This window comes from Octopus sinensis, linkage group LG2 (assembly GCF_006345805.1).
Source record: "Octopus sinensis linkage group LG2, ASM634580v1, whole genome shotgun sequence".
NCBI classification, from domain to species: domain Eukaryota; kingdom Metazoa; phylum Mollusca; class Cephalopoda; order Octopoda; family Octopodidae; genus Octopus; species Octopus sinensis.
The window spans coordinates 175410636-175427509 of record NC_042998.1 but is presented as its reverse complement, the minus strand read 5'-3'; the positions used below and the strand labels follow the sequence as shown (position 1 = coordinate 175427509).

The 16874-nt window shown below is 32.2% G+C and overlaps 1 protein-coding gene across 2 annotated transcripts in view; it reads right to left on the bottom strand.

Annotated features, from left to right (window-relative positions):
* LOC115224385 (AP-3 complex subunit beta-2) overlaps positions 1-16874 on the bottom strand; it is a 53612-nt gene that overhangs the window by 23785 nt on the left and 12953 nt on the right. Inside the window, exons 4-15 of one of the 2 annotated variants that reach the window (XM_029795274.2) lie at positions 14457-14552; positions 13134-13294; positions 12876-12942; positions 12493-12675; positions 11360-11518; positions 10367-10464; positions 9505-9559; positions 8260-8331; positions 6974-7036; positions 4631-4763; positions 4115-4167; positions 2740-2757 (exon numbers count right to left, since the gene is read on the bottom strand). In XM_029795274.2, the coding sequence (XP_029651134.1) occupies positions 2740-2757; positions 4115-4167; positions 4631-4763; positions 6974-7036; positions 8260-8331; positions 9505-9559; positions 10367-10464; positions 11360-11518; positions 12493-12675; positions 12876-12942; positions 13134-13294; positions 14457-14552 (1158 nt within the window). The remainder of the gene's footprint in view (positions 1-2739; positions 2758-4114; positions 4168-4630; positions 4764-6973; positions 7037-8259; positions 8332-9504; positions 9560-10366; positions 10465-11359; positions 11519-12492; positions 12676-12875; positions 12943-13133; positions 13295-14456; positions 14553-16874) is intronic. The other variant, XM_029795285.2, reaches the window with a different exon arrangement.

The window sequence follows — 16874 nt, the reverse complement described above, 5'->3', positions numbered from 1 at the left end:
AGGTCTGAGGTGAGTAGAAGTGGATGGTTAGGAGGCTTGCAAAATTGTATAGGGAACAAGAAATTAGGGCACAATTTTGGTGGAGAGGGCTAGTTGATAATATCAGCCCCAGTTGATAACCAATACTTTTTTATTCACCTTGAAAGGATGAAAGACGAAGTCGACTCCAGCAACATTTGAACTCAGAACATAATGCCAGAAGAAATGCTGCTAAACATTTTGATTGGTGTACTAATGATCCTACCAGCTTGTCACCTTACAATAATAATGTGCTACAGGGGTATAGTTGATTAATATCTATCTCAGTACATGACGGTACTTATTCTATCAACCTCTTAGAAGATGATGAGTAAAGTTGATTCTAGTGAGATTTAAACTCAGAACACAACTAAATACCTCCAAGCATTCTATCCAATGCTCAACCATTTCTACAACTTCAATAAGATCAATGATTTCTAACTGAAGCATAAGGGTACAAATTTACAAGGGGTGTGTGTAGTCAATTAAACTGTCTTAATATATGACTCGTATTCATTCTATCAATCCCAAAGGATGATATAGTTAAAAATAAATAAATAAAAACATTTTTAATGAAATTTGACATAATCTGAACTCAAAATGTAAAAGGTTGTTACAAAATACTACAATTCTTTACCAATCCCACCAATCCATTTTGGTCTGATATCCCAGTATTTTTGCAATTCCACTACCCCAGAAAATAATTTCTTACATTGGCAAAAGCCAGACTCTATCCCCACTCACACCAGAGATAAAAGGGTTTAGTTAATTAAATCAACTCCAATATTTGACTCAGCAGGTCTTCTCAAGCATATATCACCCGATGCTTCAAAGGTACTTTTAAATGGGCCGATCATGTAACACTGGCATTGGCCATGGCTGCAATCTCTACTTTACTTGCTGGGTCTTCTCAATTACAGCCTATCTCCAAAGGTCTCAGGCACAAGGTTAGTAATTCTGAGAAGATGAAGATAATTACATGGACCCCTTAATAGTCACAATAACAATCACAATAATATCAGCAGAAGGTCCATGCTAGAAATCATCAGTGGGAACAATTAGACTGAGCGCCAGTATTTGACTAGTACTTTATCAGACCCCCAAAAAGATGAAAGGAAAAGTTGATCTCAACAGGATTTGAACTCAGAATCTAAAAAGCTGTAACTAAATGATACAAGGCATGGCATCTGATCTTCTAATGATTCTCCCAGTCTAAATAAATGAACAGCTGTTGATACAAAATATCTTACATTCACCTTTAAAAATGTTATCAATGGAATAAACAGAATAATATAAGTTCGTACTATAATATATACTGTTTCAAAGTAATCAGGGCAGCTGTCCGAGAACATGTTTAATATGGATGTAGTAGATATGTCAACATGAAATTCCTTTGACACTGAGCCAAACAAAATTCTACCTTAATTTTCATGACACTACATTACACATCTTCCTTATATCTTGATACCTACACAAACATCTAAATACATTACCAACATTCTAGAACAATGAATGCAGCACTACCTTAGAAAGAAACAACTATATTAGCTATTCTCGTCAAACAAAAATCTCTTTCCAAACTATATGCAAGATAGAATGTCACATTAGACCAAAATTCTGAACTGCATTAACAATCATCTCCAAGAAGTCATAACTATCACACACTGAACCACCACAAGAATCTTCTGTATACGAACTATGTAGTAGTTTTTATGACTTGGGTCAATATAGCAACTGAATATCTCTCAACAAATTCCTTGTTTTAAAAATAGAGTTCATGCTTTAAGTTCTAAATCTTGGGACAAGACACAATAGAGACAGAATGGGAATATCTAAAAAACACACAGTGAATATTTTGTTCCATCTAATACACCTATATTAAATGCTTGCTTAAGCAAAACTGACTTATTTAACAGTGACAAAAAAAGAAAATGAACAAATTGCCTAATTGACACATGTACTCAATTATATGACATACTTTACAGTTAGGTCTCACATTGAACTGAAATATGCCATATCTTAGGTGATGTGGATTGCTTCTCAACAGTTTAATTTATCACAGGTCAGAAAAATAGAAGGAATGATAGTGGTTAATTGTCAAGAAAAGAGAGGAGCAATGCATAAGCATTACAGTTGTGAATGAATGGATACAGGCATAAGGCTGTGAAATTATAAACGTGTAGTTGTGTAAGCACAATTATACACACACACATACACACATGTATAACACACAAATACAAATGTATGTGTACATATGTATGCCAAGATAGGTTGGAAGAGACAACTTAAAGTTAAAATAACTGTAATTTATAGGCAATCACAAGATAATTTTCACATGAGAAAAGATAGGTAGGATAGTACACAATAAGGTAGTCAAAGAGACCCCTTAATGTGAGATATGAAATATTTGCATTGCAAAATCTTGTTCAACAATTAAAAACTGTTTTTTCCCAGCTCAACCCAAAATAAATCAGCATATCATTTGTGACACCTGATAAAAGTGAAGGTGCTTTTAGAAAGCAATAAAATGTATAGATATGATGAATAAGAAAAAAAATAACAGTTAAAGAAATTCCAATTTTCATGTATGAACTAACATCAAAAATAGTATATCTATATAATGGAAAATATAAGCAAGCAGAGACATTGTGAAAGCTTTAAAAAGAATAAATTTAGAAAAAATGAATAAGTAAATAAATGAAAGTGCTTCAGGTTTCGTACCTTTTGCTTACAAGTTACCTGAAAATGACAATGTGCAAGACCTCGTTATGATAGAACATCAAGTATACAGTCTAATAATACGAAGTAAATGAACAGGTATTGTACAAATGTTTATCTAAAATTTAATCCATGTCATCAATGGCTGTAAAAAAAATTAACATACTGTATTATTCCTAAGAATATTGATTTCTTTAGCATAGAAAAATCAGAGTGAGGATTCAACAAGATTAGTTTCTAATAATACAGCTTTTTGATAACTAATTTATAAAAAACAGTTTCTTAGATGAATTATTTCAAAACCACAATATGAATAATGTATATGAATTACCTGAGTGAGAATAGGTATCTTTCTATTTTAATAACAATAATTTGAAGCCTTAATGAATTAGTTTCAATTTTCACTAATACCAGTTAACAACAGGAATTACTAAACAGTCTCAATCTTAACCATTTAGTGACAGTTATGAGGAAAGAATGCACAGTAAGATGTCACAAAATATGGAGTGGACTGTTGATAGCAACTTGGAAATCTCAAATCTCCTCAAACTTTAAAAAGAAACCAAAGATCTTTCAAGTAATTGAGGCAATGTTTTTTTTTCCCCCTTAAATCAGTAACTGATAAACAGAACAGTATTTACATGCTATGGCTGTTTCATGATTGTCAGTTCAGTTTTACAAACATCACTAACTAAACTAGCTCTTATGCAGATCCAAATACGGTTTCTAAAACAAATAATTTTGAAAGTTGTTTATTGCAGGTTCTTATAATACAGATGTTATTTAACTCTGATCACACAAACCTACAATCAAATATGTTCCAACTATATTAATGCCAGCCTTCGTTCATATATAGTGTATCCAGTGTGACCTGTGCTTTTTAAGCATGTAAAGAGTGATTTGAAGATTTAATCTTTGTTTATAATAAGCTACAGTCTGCAGAGAGGCTCCTTTATAGGCTTATGTAAAGGAAAAAAATACCAACAGTGGAAAGTTAAAGCCAGCTATAGTGAATGGTCTTGAAATGGTTAAACAAGACAAAAGACAATGAAGCTATAGTCTACAATGTTGATTATCTGTATCTTGTATCATGCGCAGTAACTTCTCAGATCAAACTAAGTCCAGATCCAGAAACCAAATATCACTGATGCAAGAAATTTAGAGATCTAACACATGTAGCATTTAGAGATATTTAAACCCATTAAGGCAACGAAATAAGAAGAATGCAGTCACTTTACAAGTTTTGTTTCTTAAGGTAACATATATAATACCTCCCTACTGAGATTAGGTAGATGTCAGCAGAATTTCTATTGAAATCTTTGTTAGCAACATTAAACACACTCTTTTAGTATGGATATGAATTAAAAAAGAAGCTTACCTGCATCTGAAGCAATTTCTTAATAACAACAACACTTTCAGCAACAACAGCTTCTGCAACACAACATAAGCCACAAGTTTTAATTAAACTAGAGAAACTGCATCAACCAAAACATCATTGGGAAAAAGTGTTAAAATAACAGACATCTCTTCCCTTGTGATAGTAAAAAGAAAAAGTCATGAAGGTGCTAACTATAAGAGGCTTTTGGATAAGCAATGTAAATGAGCAGTTTTCATAATTAGGTGATATTTCCTTGCCTAGATTAAAACACTCATGAAAGGACAACAAATTGTATCTCACTTAGAAATTCATTTACAACTATGTGGTTTGGCTTATTAAGAATTTAGTATCCTTTCTAGAAACACCATATATTTCTCTTGTTAAAATATGAAATGAAGGCCTAGAAATAGCAACCAGCATACCAACACATACAACTAACTTGACCAACTGCAACATAAAATATGGTGTTAAAACATTTATTTTACAATAAAGAAATCTTGGAAAAGGGCTATTTACCATCTCTATTTGACATAAGGTGGACCAATCCATTGAGACAAGCATCTGTGATCTCAGCAATATTGCTAGCACAACGACCAATTGCCTGAATTGTGGCTGCAGCAAATGCTTTGTCTGCACTGGTTACATAGGTCTACAAATATAAAATTAGAGAATTTAACATTTAAATTCAGGAGTTTTATAAAAGTTCTACCAATTTGGATTTTCAGTTGGATATTTTTTAATCTTTGGTGCTGTAGCTGTATCTTCTGTCCTACCTCTACTGCTATACCACTGCACCATATCTCACTACTTTCTTTAATCAGAACTGCATGTATGATGTATGCAGAACATACTTTCTCTTCCTGGTTATCTTTCAGCTGCTAAACTAAAAGAGGTCAAACTAAATATTAGCTTCATTAACCCGATCCATTTATTCCTATCCTTTATTCTACAAAGAACTGAAAAGAGATATGAGAATGGCCCATCTTCTTCAAATTCTTTCAATTATCAATTTTATATCAAAAGTTGAAAATTAAAATTTGATTTCTTTCAAATATTGACTGCTAAACTTTGATATACAACTAACACCTATATTTCAGGTATAGCTTAGTTCGAATTTTTGTTCTTTCTATATCTAGAACCTTACAACTATAGTACCTTTACAATAGATTAACAGGGAGCAAAAAGCCAACAAAATGATGGCCGAGTTTGTGAGAGAAGTGTCCGTGGATGGACAATTCTTCAAATACCAAAAATTCTCAAGAAAACTATTAAAAATTTTTCACTATAACACTAAAAAGTTATGATTTCAGTGACAGGATTTCATATTTTGACAACTTCTCATTGCAATTTCTTTCCCTCAACTTTTTACTATAATAATATAGTCAACTCAAATGGGAGACATTTTGAAAATTTGGATATCAGTAATAATGTGTTTTGAATAGCACAATAATGCACTATAATAACAATAATGGACTATAATAATTGGTGTAATTTAATCATCCATAGTCTGATATAATTTTTCAGAATATAAAAATTCTTTCTTCAGATATCCCTAGGGATTGATTGAATAATCCCTAGGGATGTCTGAAGAAGGAATTTTTAAATTCCGAAATATTATATCAGACTATGGATTCTGAAATATATATCAGACTATGGATTCTTTCTTCAGACATCCCTAGGGATTGATCAATCAATTCCTAGGGTTATCTGAAGAAGGAATTTTTAGATTCTGAAATATTATATCAGACTATGGATGATTAAATTACACCAGTTATTATAGTGCATTGTTGTGCCATTCAAAATACATTATTGCTAATTATTATTATTGCTTACAAACAAAACACAATGCTTCTAGTGAACTACAATACTCTCTTGGATATCTGTATATTATTGGATTAAGAGATTTTCTGGGAGGTTTTTTAATGCCAAGATGTCCTTCTTACACTAGAACTTTCAACAGTTAAAGTGAGAATGGTATCCACTGTTAAGCAAGCTGAGACTTGCGAAATAACATGACTTCCTTGGGAGCATAATGTAAAAACACATGAAATCATTACTCTACAGAACATAATCACAGCTTACTATTATTATCATTATTTTACACAATACCATGTTACCAGATGTGGCACACACTTCACTCCAGTCTCCATGTGAAGCTTCATGTAAAATAAGAGTCTACCAATTAGTTTCTACATACAGATTGGCACTGAGTCACCAGTAAGGTATATTGAGATAAAAAATTTATTAAAACACCATCATCTACTTTGAGGTAGTCACCTGGGTCAGATACATAATATAATGATATATATATCATGTGATATACCCATCTGAATACATAAGAAGATGAATACTCTGTTTTGAGACCAAACAGTATCTGCATTCTTTGTTTCTAACAGAAGATATTCCTAAGGTACAGAAAAACACACCATACTTTTTCCTCAGTTGGCACAATCTATAAATTTATTACATAAAACCTCAATTAGAATTTAATGTTTTAATTTACACTTCATTTACAACATGATATAAATAAAATAATCAGATGTTATCAATACCAATGTAATAAAAATTATTTCCATCTGTGAAATGGAAATAATCTGCTTGTGGAAATTATTTTTATGCCCATCAGTTTATTTGATTTGGCAAATGCCTTCTGAAGTTATGATTAATAATTGTTTAAAATATGAATAAAGCTCTTAACTATGTAAAAAGGCTTTCAGTTTACTAAGTACTTTAAAACCATTTTATATTTAAAAAATTCATAGATGTTTAGTGTTTTACTAAAAAGAAATTTACAGAAGTTTTTACAGTTATGCAAAATAATTTTCAAAGAAATAGAAAAAAAAACAGCAGTAACTTTACCTGAAACTCTCGAAGAATAGTGGATATGTTTGTCTCTGTGGCAAGACTAGTCAAGATTTCTAGCTGCAAAAATATTTACAACCAAAATTATATATGTATGTGTACACACACATATACATATGTACACACATACTAATACATATGTATATATATTTAAATGCATATGTTTGTGTGTGTGTGTGTGTGTGTGTGTGTGTGTGTGTGTGTACAAAAATTACAAACAGAAATCTGAAATATAACATTAAAATAAGAAAATAACAAATTTTGATTGTCTGAAAAAGTTTATATTTAAAAAGTGTGTATGTGAGGAATATGGTTTTTATAAGTTAACATTTCTAACTCAAAACTGTCAAAATTTATGAGCCATTCATTATTAAAAAATATTAACACACAGAATGCTATATGATTCTTTCATCTTAAAATGTCAGAAAAACAAAATGACATGTTGAAATCAAAAATATATCTTGCTGGAATTTTCTATACTCCTACCTCTTGAAATGTAAAAAAAATTCTTCATATCAAAATAGCTAAAGTATTATCTTTGATTTAACACTAAAGTTAAGCTTTATAATTTACTGATATATGAAAGTAACTTTGTACAATTCACTTTTCTCCATTTTTTTTTTTTTTTTTTGTCTAGTTTCAGTGCAGGGTCAACATGTTTTTGACAGGGACATTTCTCCAATAAACATGTTGATCCAACTGACACTGGAAGTTCTATCACAATTAACAGGTTCAAAGGACCTATTTCCTACTGTGAATGATAGGAGGCAAAATTTCAACTCAGAACACAAAGAGTGAGAACAGGTAACACAAAGCATCTTGTCCGATGCTCTAACAATTTTAACAATCCAATACCCTGAATTGATACTTTATTGACCCTAAAAATATGAAAGACAAAATTGACTTATGTGGGATTGAGATTTGAACTTAAGCCAAAGCAAATACCACAAGCTTTGTATCCAATGTTCAACATCCATTTTTTCCATGGTAGCAAGAGTGAAATCTTTCTTCAAGTAGCAGTTTTTAGAGCCTTTCTTTCTATTAACCAGTCAACAATGAAGTGAGAAGACTGATTGTCAGGCAAACAAATAAAATTATATGTTTCATTAATATAATGGCTACACAAAGTTCGAATTCCTAACAATATAATCAATATAATCAAACTTTAACTGTGATTTCATAGCTATATATCATATATGCTATCAGTTACCCATAAGAAACTGATCATAATTTCTAAAAACAAAAATAAACTTAAGTGAATAGATATTAAGTTCTTGTCTTACCTTTAATAATTTAACGTGCGTTGGGTCATTTGAACGCACATAGAAACTTTTTAGATAGGGCTCAAACATTCCCTGTTGGATAAATATAGACAATAAATTTTTTTAAATATCATAAATAACATTTTGAATTCTGGGTTTTTAATTATCTTTGTTTTAGAAATATTTGTTATATTTATTTTCTTATATAGTTACTTTATTCTTCAAAACCACAAAATACAAGTTTCCTCTGAAAGTTCAAGGCCATTTTTAACATCTGCGCAATAAAAATGGGGAAACTTTTTGTCAGCTTATGTGCCTTGCTGAGTGACAAAACAAACTGGCTAGCTAAAGTAAGATTTGAATAATGAACCTTGTATTTAGCAATCCTGCATGTTAAACCCCACAGACCCTTTAACAGAAAATAATTCCCTAATAAACAGAAAAATTCCCTAATAGTAACTATTTGTAGTTTAATCCACTTACATAATCTACAAAACTCATAATAAATAGTGATTTCCTTTAAGTACAAGAAATATTTCCAAGATATAAATTACAGATAGTTCACCTTATTTTACAATGTCTGTTATCATAAACTGTTATTTACTCTAAATTCAATGTTTAAAGAGAAAAGTGTTAAGTGAAATAACTCTAATATTTTAACCTGGCACTTTCCCATTTATGCCAATAATACATTTTTTTATTTATTAGGTTAAATTTAAGAAACACGAACTTAATATCTAGAGACCAGTGCTAAGGTTTTTTCTTTTTAAGTATGCATTATTTCATTTTTTTATTAAGTATTTGTTATAACTCAAAATTACATCAAAATCTGTGATTATCATCACAGACAAGACCAACTAATTGAATACAGCACTAATGATGATGTGAAACAGGAGAGTGGATGAAGACTGCACCTAATACAGACAAACACTGCAAGATTAAGTATTCAGTGCAATCCCAGACAAAATTGAAGCAAACTGAAATGGTATGGATCTTTGGTTTGTTACTGCACATTCATTCAATTTTTAGTCCTATACCATTAGTGTACCCAAAGAGATATTTGCTAACAATTACTTCATATTATTAAGCATCAGTTGCAAGTGATAATGTTACAAATATAACCTAGTGGTTTAGACAACAAAGAAATCCATTTTCTTTATGAACTGTAAAAATATTCAATATTTGATTTAATGTTTAAGAGAAAAATTAGCGATATTTTTATCAATGTGAATGGAAGAATGAAATAATATTCTGTTAATTTTTTACCTTTCTGTATATGGTCATTGTGGCAATGTTGCTTAGCACCACATACTGTACCTCTCTGAAAGTAGAAACATAAAAATGATAAATCAAAGGGATTAGTAATCAAAGAGAATGGCAGAAAGATATCACTAAATTTACAAGTGTTTATTTTTGCTGTGTTTCCTCTCCAGAGACTTCTACTTGGTCAATAAAGAACAATTTTCAACAAACAAGATACAGATGATGTGAGATTAAAACACTACAAAATGAAATACAAATTTAAACTCTGCCATTAGTAGTGTTGTTATTTAGTGCCAAGCTGGCTATGACTGAACAAATCTATAACTGAACATGTTATATCTGTCTTTTTATTCAGTTGTTGTCTATCTTGGACTATGTTTACATATGCATCCTTCCATTATTGTACAATGCTAATGCTTTGAGTAAAATTTGGCTTCGAGATCTAGCATGTCAAGCAACCATTTAAAGGCTGCCGTTTTGGCTCAACCACAAGGTGTGGTGTAACTCAAAGAAGCATTATTTTGCTCATCCAAATTTACCTTGTTGAAAATATGTGTCACTTCTACAAACACCTAAATTAAGATTTTTATATGCATATGCTGAAATTTTCAAAAGCCTTCCTGATAGTGAGTAAAAGACATTTCTCAGTGTTACACAAGCATTAATGATTCAGCTGCTCTATATCAAAAGACTGCTTTCATTTTACCTAAATCAATCCAGGCAACAACACTGCCCAGGTAAAATAATAAGTATTCACAGTTCTTTAATTATAATACCTTATTTATTTAGTACTTCTGAGTCTTCATCCAGTGACCTATCAGTATTTCAATATAAATTTCAGTGATAGAAACAACCAAATTCTTACTTGTGACTCCGCAAAAGTCGAATCAATGCCTTGCCAACAATTCCAACCTCAGCTTTTGGAGCACAGTGGAAATAAAGCTGAGCAACTGACATTACAACCTGTTGAAATATATAAACAGAAGAGACTGCATAAATAATACTTTCTTTCTTTGGAACAAGAGGGAAGAAATATAGTTAACAACATCCAACAGGAAGCAGTATAATTACTGGTATGTAATCTATTGATTTCTGAAAACAGAATAATGGCTGTCACCACCCAAGTTTCATGAGAACACGAAATCTCACCAAGTCTGGTCTTTAATTTTCTGGTGCGGGTATAGCTGCATAGTTGATAATACCATTAGTCTAAACAATGTCAAGACAGACATTGTTGTTTGATGCAGTCCTCTAGCTTGTCAGATCCTGTTAAACCATCCAACCAATGTCAATGTGGGAGATGGATGTTAAATGATGACAACAATGATGATTGTGTGTGTGTGTGTGTGAACACACATAGAAGAATATATACACACTAATATAAATACACACACACATTTATATTTATCAGTATGTATATATGCATTTCTTTTACCACAGATTAATATGCTGGAAAGTATATTGAGGTGCGGCTGATGTCTGATGTATGAGTAAAATTCTTGAAAGTTCAAATGCTTTCCATCACGTTTTTGTGACCTTGTTGACTTCATGTAGAAGTTTATTGTTGCTGAACACAATCTCTTGTCCCCCGTTTAATTATTTTCATAAAAAATTATTTTATACCATTTGCTTATGTCATTTTGTTTTTACTTTATCTGTAATCTTAACTTTTTCAGTTTTTTTTTTTCATCTTGTTATTTTGTTTAAATTTGCAAAAATTCAGATGAAAAAAATATCAACTACAATAATTTTGTTGTCATCCTGATCCTCCTGAGATGAAAAAAGTTACTGTTGCTAGCTTGTGATACAATAAAGATGTGAAAGAAAAGATAAAATACTCATTAAAAGAGTAACCTACCGCAGCATTCCTACTATTGAGCAAGGGCTTAGTTTGCCGTAGCAACAGGCGGTGATCTGAATCCATGCTGTACACTTTCTTCACAGATTTACTATCTTCTTTTTCCTCTTCTTTATCAGAATCATCATAAAAATGCTGTTCAGATTCATCATTTGTTTCCTGGTCAGACAAGAAAATATTTATTCAAGTAAAATGTAGTTCCTAAACATGATATCTTCTAACAAAGGAATGTTTAATAATTCATTATTACAAAGTAGTGCATTTCTTTAGATAAATATTGATTGAACAGAAGTAAATCTCAGCTGTTCTATCATGGTCATTGCCAGTGCCACAGGACTGGCTCCTGTGCACATAAAAAGCACCATTTGAACATGACCGATGCCAGTACCACCTGACTGGCCCTCGTGCCAGTAGCACATAAAAACACCCACTACACTCTCAGAGTGGTTGACATTAGGAAGGGCATCCAGCTGTAGAAACATTGCCAGATCAGATTGGAGCCTGGTGCAGCCTTCTGGTTCGCCAGCCCTCAGTCAAACCGTCCAACCCATGCCAGCATGGAAAGCAGACATTAAACGATGATGATGATGATTTTAGTCCAAAATTAATTATTAAGTGTTATTAAGAAATAAAGTGTCTCTGTATATTTCAAATTATTTTTTAATTATTTAGAAATGCATTTATGAACGCTTATTGTCTTCCTTATTAACAATTTATCAGCTATTTTTATCATCTATAATATTTGCATGAAAGTTTCTGCTTCTTATATTCCATTCCAGAAGTTTACTAAAAATATTTGAACCACTTAGCTAGCTTGATATCAACCTTAATAAAAATGATGAATTTTCAAAGTTATTTTGATTAGAAGCATTTGTTCAGAGCTAAGATACTATAGCAGTTGCTCAGTATGTAATTAATTGTTATAGCAAACAAGATGTTCATACGCTATAAAACAGGCACCTACTTCAGTAACATCAACTTTTCCTCTCAGATACCTGTGTTTAGAATTCTATTTATCTAATTAGCAAGCACAAATAATGAAGTTAATTATAAAAATGTGAAATCTTTGTAATAGCCAAAAATAAAATAAACTGAAATGAAATTGATAAAAAAACAAAAAAAATCATACTTACAGTTTGATTTGGATTAGTAAACTGTGTCCGACAATATCGTGTCAGCATGTTGATGATGACAACCTGGCCCCATTCTTCAACATCTACCAGCAGATTACAAAGTTTTCGATAGTTCTTGTGTATCAAGTCTATCCTTTCTGGGCAAACTTCCTCAAAGGCTTGAATAGCACTTCCAGCAACAAGCTGAAAAAATAACATGAAAAAAAATTTAATCAATAAACAGTATGATGTCTAAAATAATATCTATTTTTTAAAACAATACATGATGTCCTTCGTCAATGAAGATGCAAAATTCAGTGAAATAAAATACAGATGCACTCTGCTGGTAAATGAACCAGAAACAATAAAACTTATACTGAATCAGATAAAAGCCAATAACTCACTGTGGTCTTATCAGCCAAGAGTTTCTCAATAACTTCAATCAGTTGGTCTTTCTGTTCTGGATCCAAACTGTTAACAGAGCAGATGTTGTGATATATAACAGAGAGAAAGTTTAAAGATATTAAAAATTAAGAAGAAATTTCAGTGACTCAGTTAATTAACACTAACAAGAACATTTGTTAATCCTTTGATTATTAATCAGGCTTTTTGTACTTAAAATTTTTTATTTCAAATAAAAATGAAAAATCTTGCTTGCTCACCTGTAGAGTTTAGGAATAGCATGTGCTGCAGTCTTGCGCACATAAGGTGACATATCCATTACAGCCTCTTTAATAGCTAACATCATAATGGGAACAATAACTGTAACACGGATACTAGATAAGACACGTAAAGCACTGGCTCGGATTAGCTGGTTAGGGTCCTGAAATTAAAGAAGCCATCGTTAAGCAACTATAAATCAAATGTTTAGGTAAGGGTTGGTATAATGTTTATTTTAATGTTATTGTTTTTCTTCCTTTCTATGAAGGCTAAAGGAGTGAACTACTAATCACAAAGTCAACAGTACAAAATATCCTACACACTACCATGTTAAGATACATAAGATACATACTTGTGTGAAAACATTTACTCAACTAAATCATATGCTAACCATCATATTAGCTATTTTACATTTTATAAGATAGTCAGAGGCACAAGAACAGTACCCATAACCTTGCAAACCCTCCCAAGCTGAAAAAGAGTCTATCAACACTGCTAACTTGTTTAAATTCATGAAGAAACTTTCACAAATACACTCAACTACAACCCATCTGACATGCTATGTGCCCTCTCTGTCTATTCCTTCATTACTACAATGGATCTTGCACCTTTGGACCAGTAAAGCTTTGTGCAACTCCGGTTCTTCCCATTGTACCCGCTGTTTTACTCTTCAAACATTTCACTCAATCCTGCATCTCTATGTCACCCTCTGAAACCCGTCCCTATTAAACTGACTCTACAGTCATCAACTTACAGAAATTCATCTTTGAATTAGAAATTACTTTAAAAATGATAAATCCCATCGACTATCGCGGGTGTTATGTTCCAAAAGCCACCCGCGATAGGTGAAAATCCGCAAAGTAGAAACAGTACTGTACTGTATATTTCGTTTTCATTATTTTTATAATTTGTATATATTTATGTTATTATAAATGCAAAACACCACCACAGAGGAATCATCGTAAGCTTAATAAACCATGACAGGTGAACCACAATATAGCGAGGGATTACTGTAATTCAAAAAACTATAAACTGTAAAATATATTTCAGGTAAGCTAAATTTATAAATTACATCCATCCAAATAACTCATTTCTGTTGTCTCATCAACCAGATGCTATACTTAACCTTCTCCAATCATTCTTTCTAGAAATTCATCCCTCTAGAATACTGGAATCCCAATCAATGATCCTTCAAACAACTAATAATTTAAACTGAAAATTTGCAACACTAACTTCACTCAGTAACACTTCCTTCTCGGTATGAAAATCCCTGAAAGGCTATGGGCATTGACCCTATACTAATGACAGCAAAATTTAGTTTTTACCTTCAGGGCTCTTTGGAACGTACTTATTGACAACAATGCCAGATCTTGTTGTTCTTCTGCATAACGGGTTAAATACACATAGACAAGTTTCTTCACCTTGAAAAAATAACATACATATATGAACAAAATTTAATATGATTTATTTGAAGAAATATCTATTTTCATTTGTAACTTCTGTTTTTTAACTTTTTCAAAGCATACTTGAGAACAAGAATCCCTTACTTTATGGAAATAATGCATTCATGAAATTAATTTTCCCATTGATTTTCATATTATCAAGTGTTATTGTGTTCCTATAGATATTTTTTTTAAAGTACAAGAAAACAACAAAGAACAAGCAACACAAACATACATAAATAAATATAATTATTTCTAAATATACACAATACAATATAGATACATAAAAACACAAAAACATTTCAAGAGGAATAAATTAGGGAATTAATAAGAATTGTAATATCGTAAGAGTATGTTCTTACCACAAAAGATGTTGGCTACTGTGTGAGGGGTTGTGCTGGAATGAGTGTTACTAGGAGGATGAGGGAAATATTTACTATCTTATTGTTCATTATCATGAACATCAGCTTGAGGGGTGAAAACCTTGCCCAAGGTTGTTTGTTGCTTATGGCACATCATCTCTTTTGCACAGCTCAGCATAGGAACCGAGCTCATTGTAAATTCTTGTAATTTTTATGTTATATTCATGACTAGTAGTATCGCCCAGCGTTGCTCGGGTTTGTAAGGGAAATAACTATATAAGTATTTTTAGAGAGTTACTTCCCTTATATAAACCAAGCAAAAAATGCATTAAACATGCGAAAAAATGATGGTAAATTTTTTTATCATCGTAGACGCGCACTAATACCCAGAAGGGCTCGATATGAATCACGACTATAAGATACCCGCTTTTGGTTAAACTGCACCACAAAATGTGGGAGTAGTTAGGAATCTAAATCGGAGGAGACAGACTCTCACACACACAACTTCAGTTTTATATATAAAGATTAGGATCATTATCAACAAAAACCTGCAGAACTTCTTCTATAAGTGCCAGCCCTTTGTCAATTTTTGTAGTCAATTTAAGTGGTGTAAGAAGAACTTCCATTGTCTCATTTGTATTCTCAGCTTGTTCTTTTTCTAACAGCATCAGCTCCTCATTAGATCAACTTTCTCTCTCAGGCTCTAGCAACTCAATCACATCATCATCTATAACTTCTTCAAATCTTACATTCTTTGCAAGACTTTAATGTAGACTCTTTGCTTGAATAAAACTTGCTTGCTGAGTGGCTTGGTGCATTGTCTAAAAGAAACAATGCTTTGTTGGAAATATTATGTCTAGCACTGTACCTTTCTATTGAAGGACAAAAAAATAAAATGACGGTTTGCAAATCACTCTTTGAAAAGGCTCTAAGTCATCCATGCCTTTTTATTTGAATGCCAAATCAGAGGTGGATTAAACTTTGTGTAACCCTTAAAAGCCCTTAGATTTTCAGAATGATACACATGTAAGGGCTTTGAGTTAATACCACCTGTGGTATTTTCTTTCAAAAGAATGTGTCAGATGGTTTTTAGAAGCTTTAAATCTTGATGGTGATTACTCTTCTCAAGAAATAAAAGATTTAGCAAACATACTCTTCAACAAAAGTGCAGTCTCATTAACATTACCCAAGATAATTAGTAGCTGTCTCTGTATCAGCACTTGCAGTTTCAACAGTCATTTTTTTTATTATGCAAATTTATGCACTTCTTAAACCTTTCAAACTCATCATTACAAGCCAAAAAGGATTTTTCATTATAAGTTTCACCTTCATTTTTTTGGCAAATCATCAGATAAACTTTTGGCTCTTTTTTTTTTTAATTACCATCATATTTATTGGTATATTATGTCAATTCTGACCCTTGATCTATACACTCAAGAATTGTTCCATATTAAGCATTACTTAATTACTTAAAGTACTACTTTGGCTTACATGCCGGTGGCACGTAAAAGGCAGCCAGAGCAGCTAACTGGCTTACATGCAGGTGGCACATAAAAGGCACCATTCGAGCGTGATCGTTACCAGCGTCGCCTTACTGGCACCTGTGCAGGTGGCACATATAAAGCACCATTTGAGCATGGTCGTTGCCAGTACCGCCTGACTGGCCCTCATACCGGTGGCACATAAAAGCACCCACTACACTCTTGGAGTGGTTGGCGTTAGGAAGAGCATCCAGCTGTAGAAACTCTGCCAGATCAAGATTGGAGCCTGGTGCAGCCATCTGGTTTGCCAGCCCTCAGTCAAAATCGTCCAACCCATGCTAGCATGGAAAGTGGACGTTAAATGATGATGATGGTGACTACTTTAAGAACTATGGAAAAATATGGTCCAGACAGTTAAGTGGCTTCCTGAACACTTGGCAGAATTTTCTCTGTTGTCA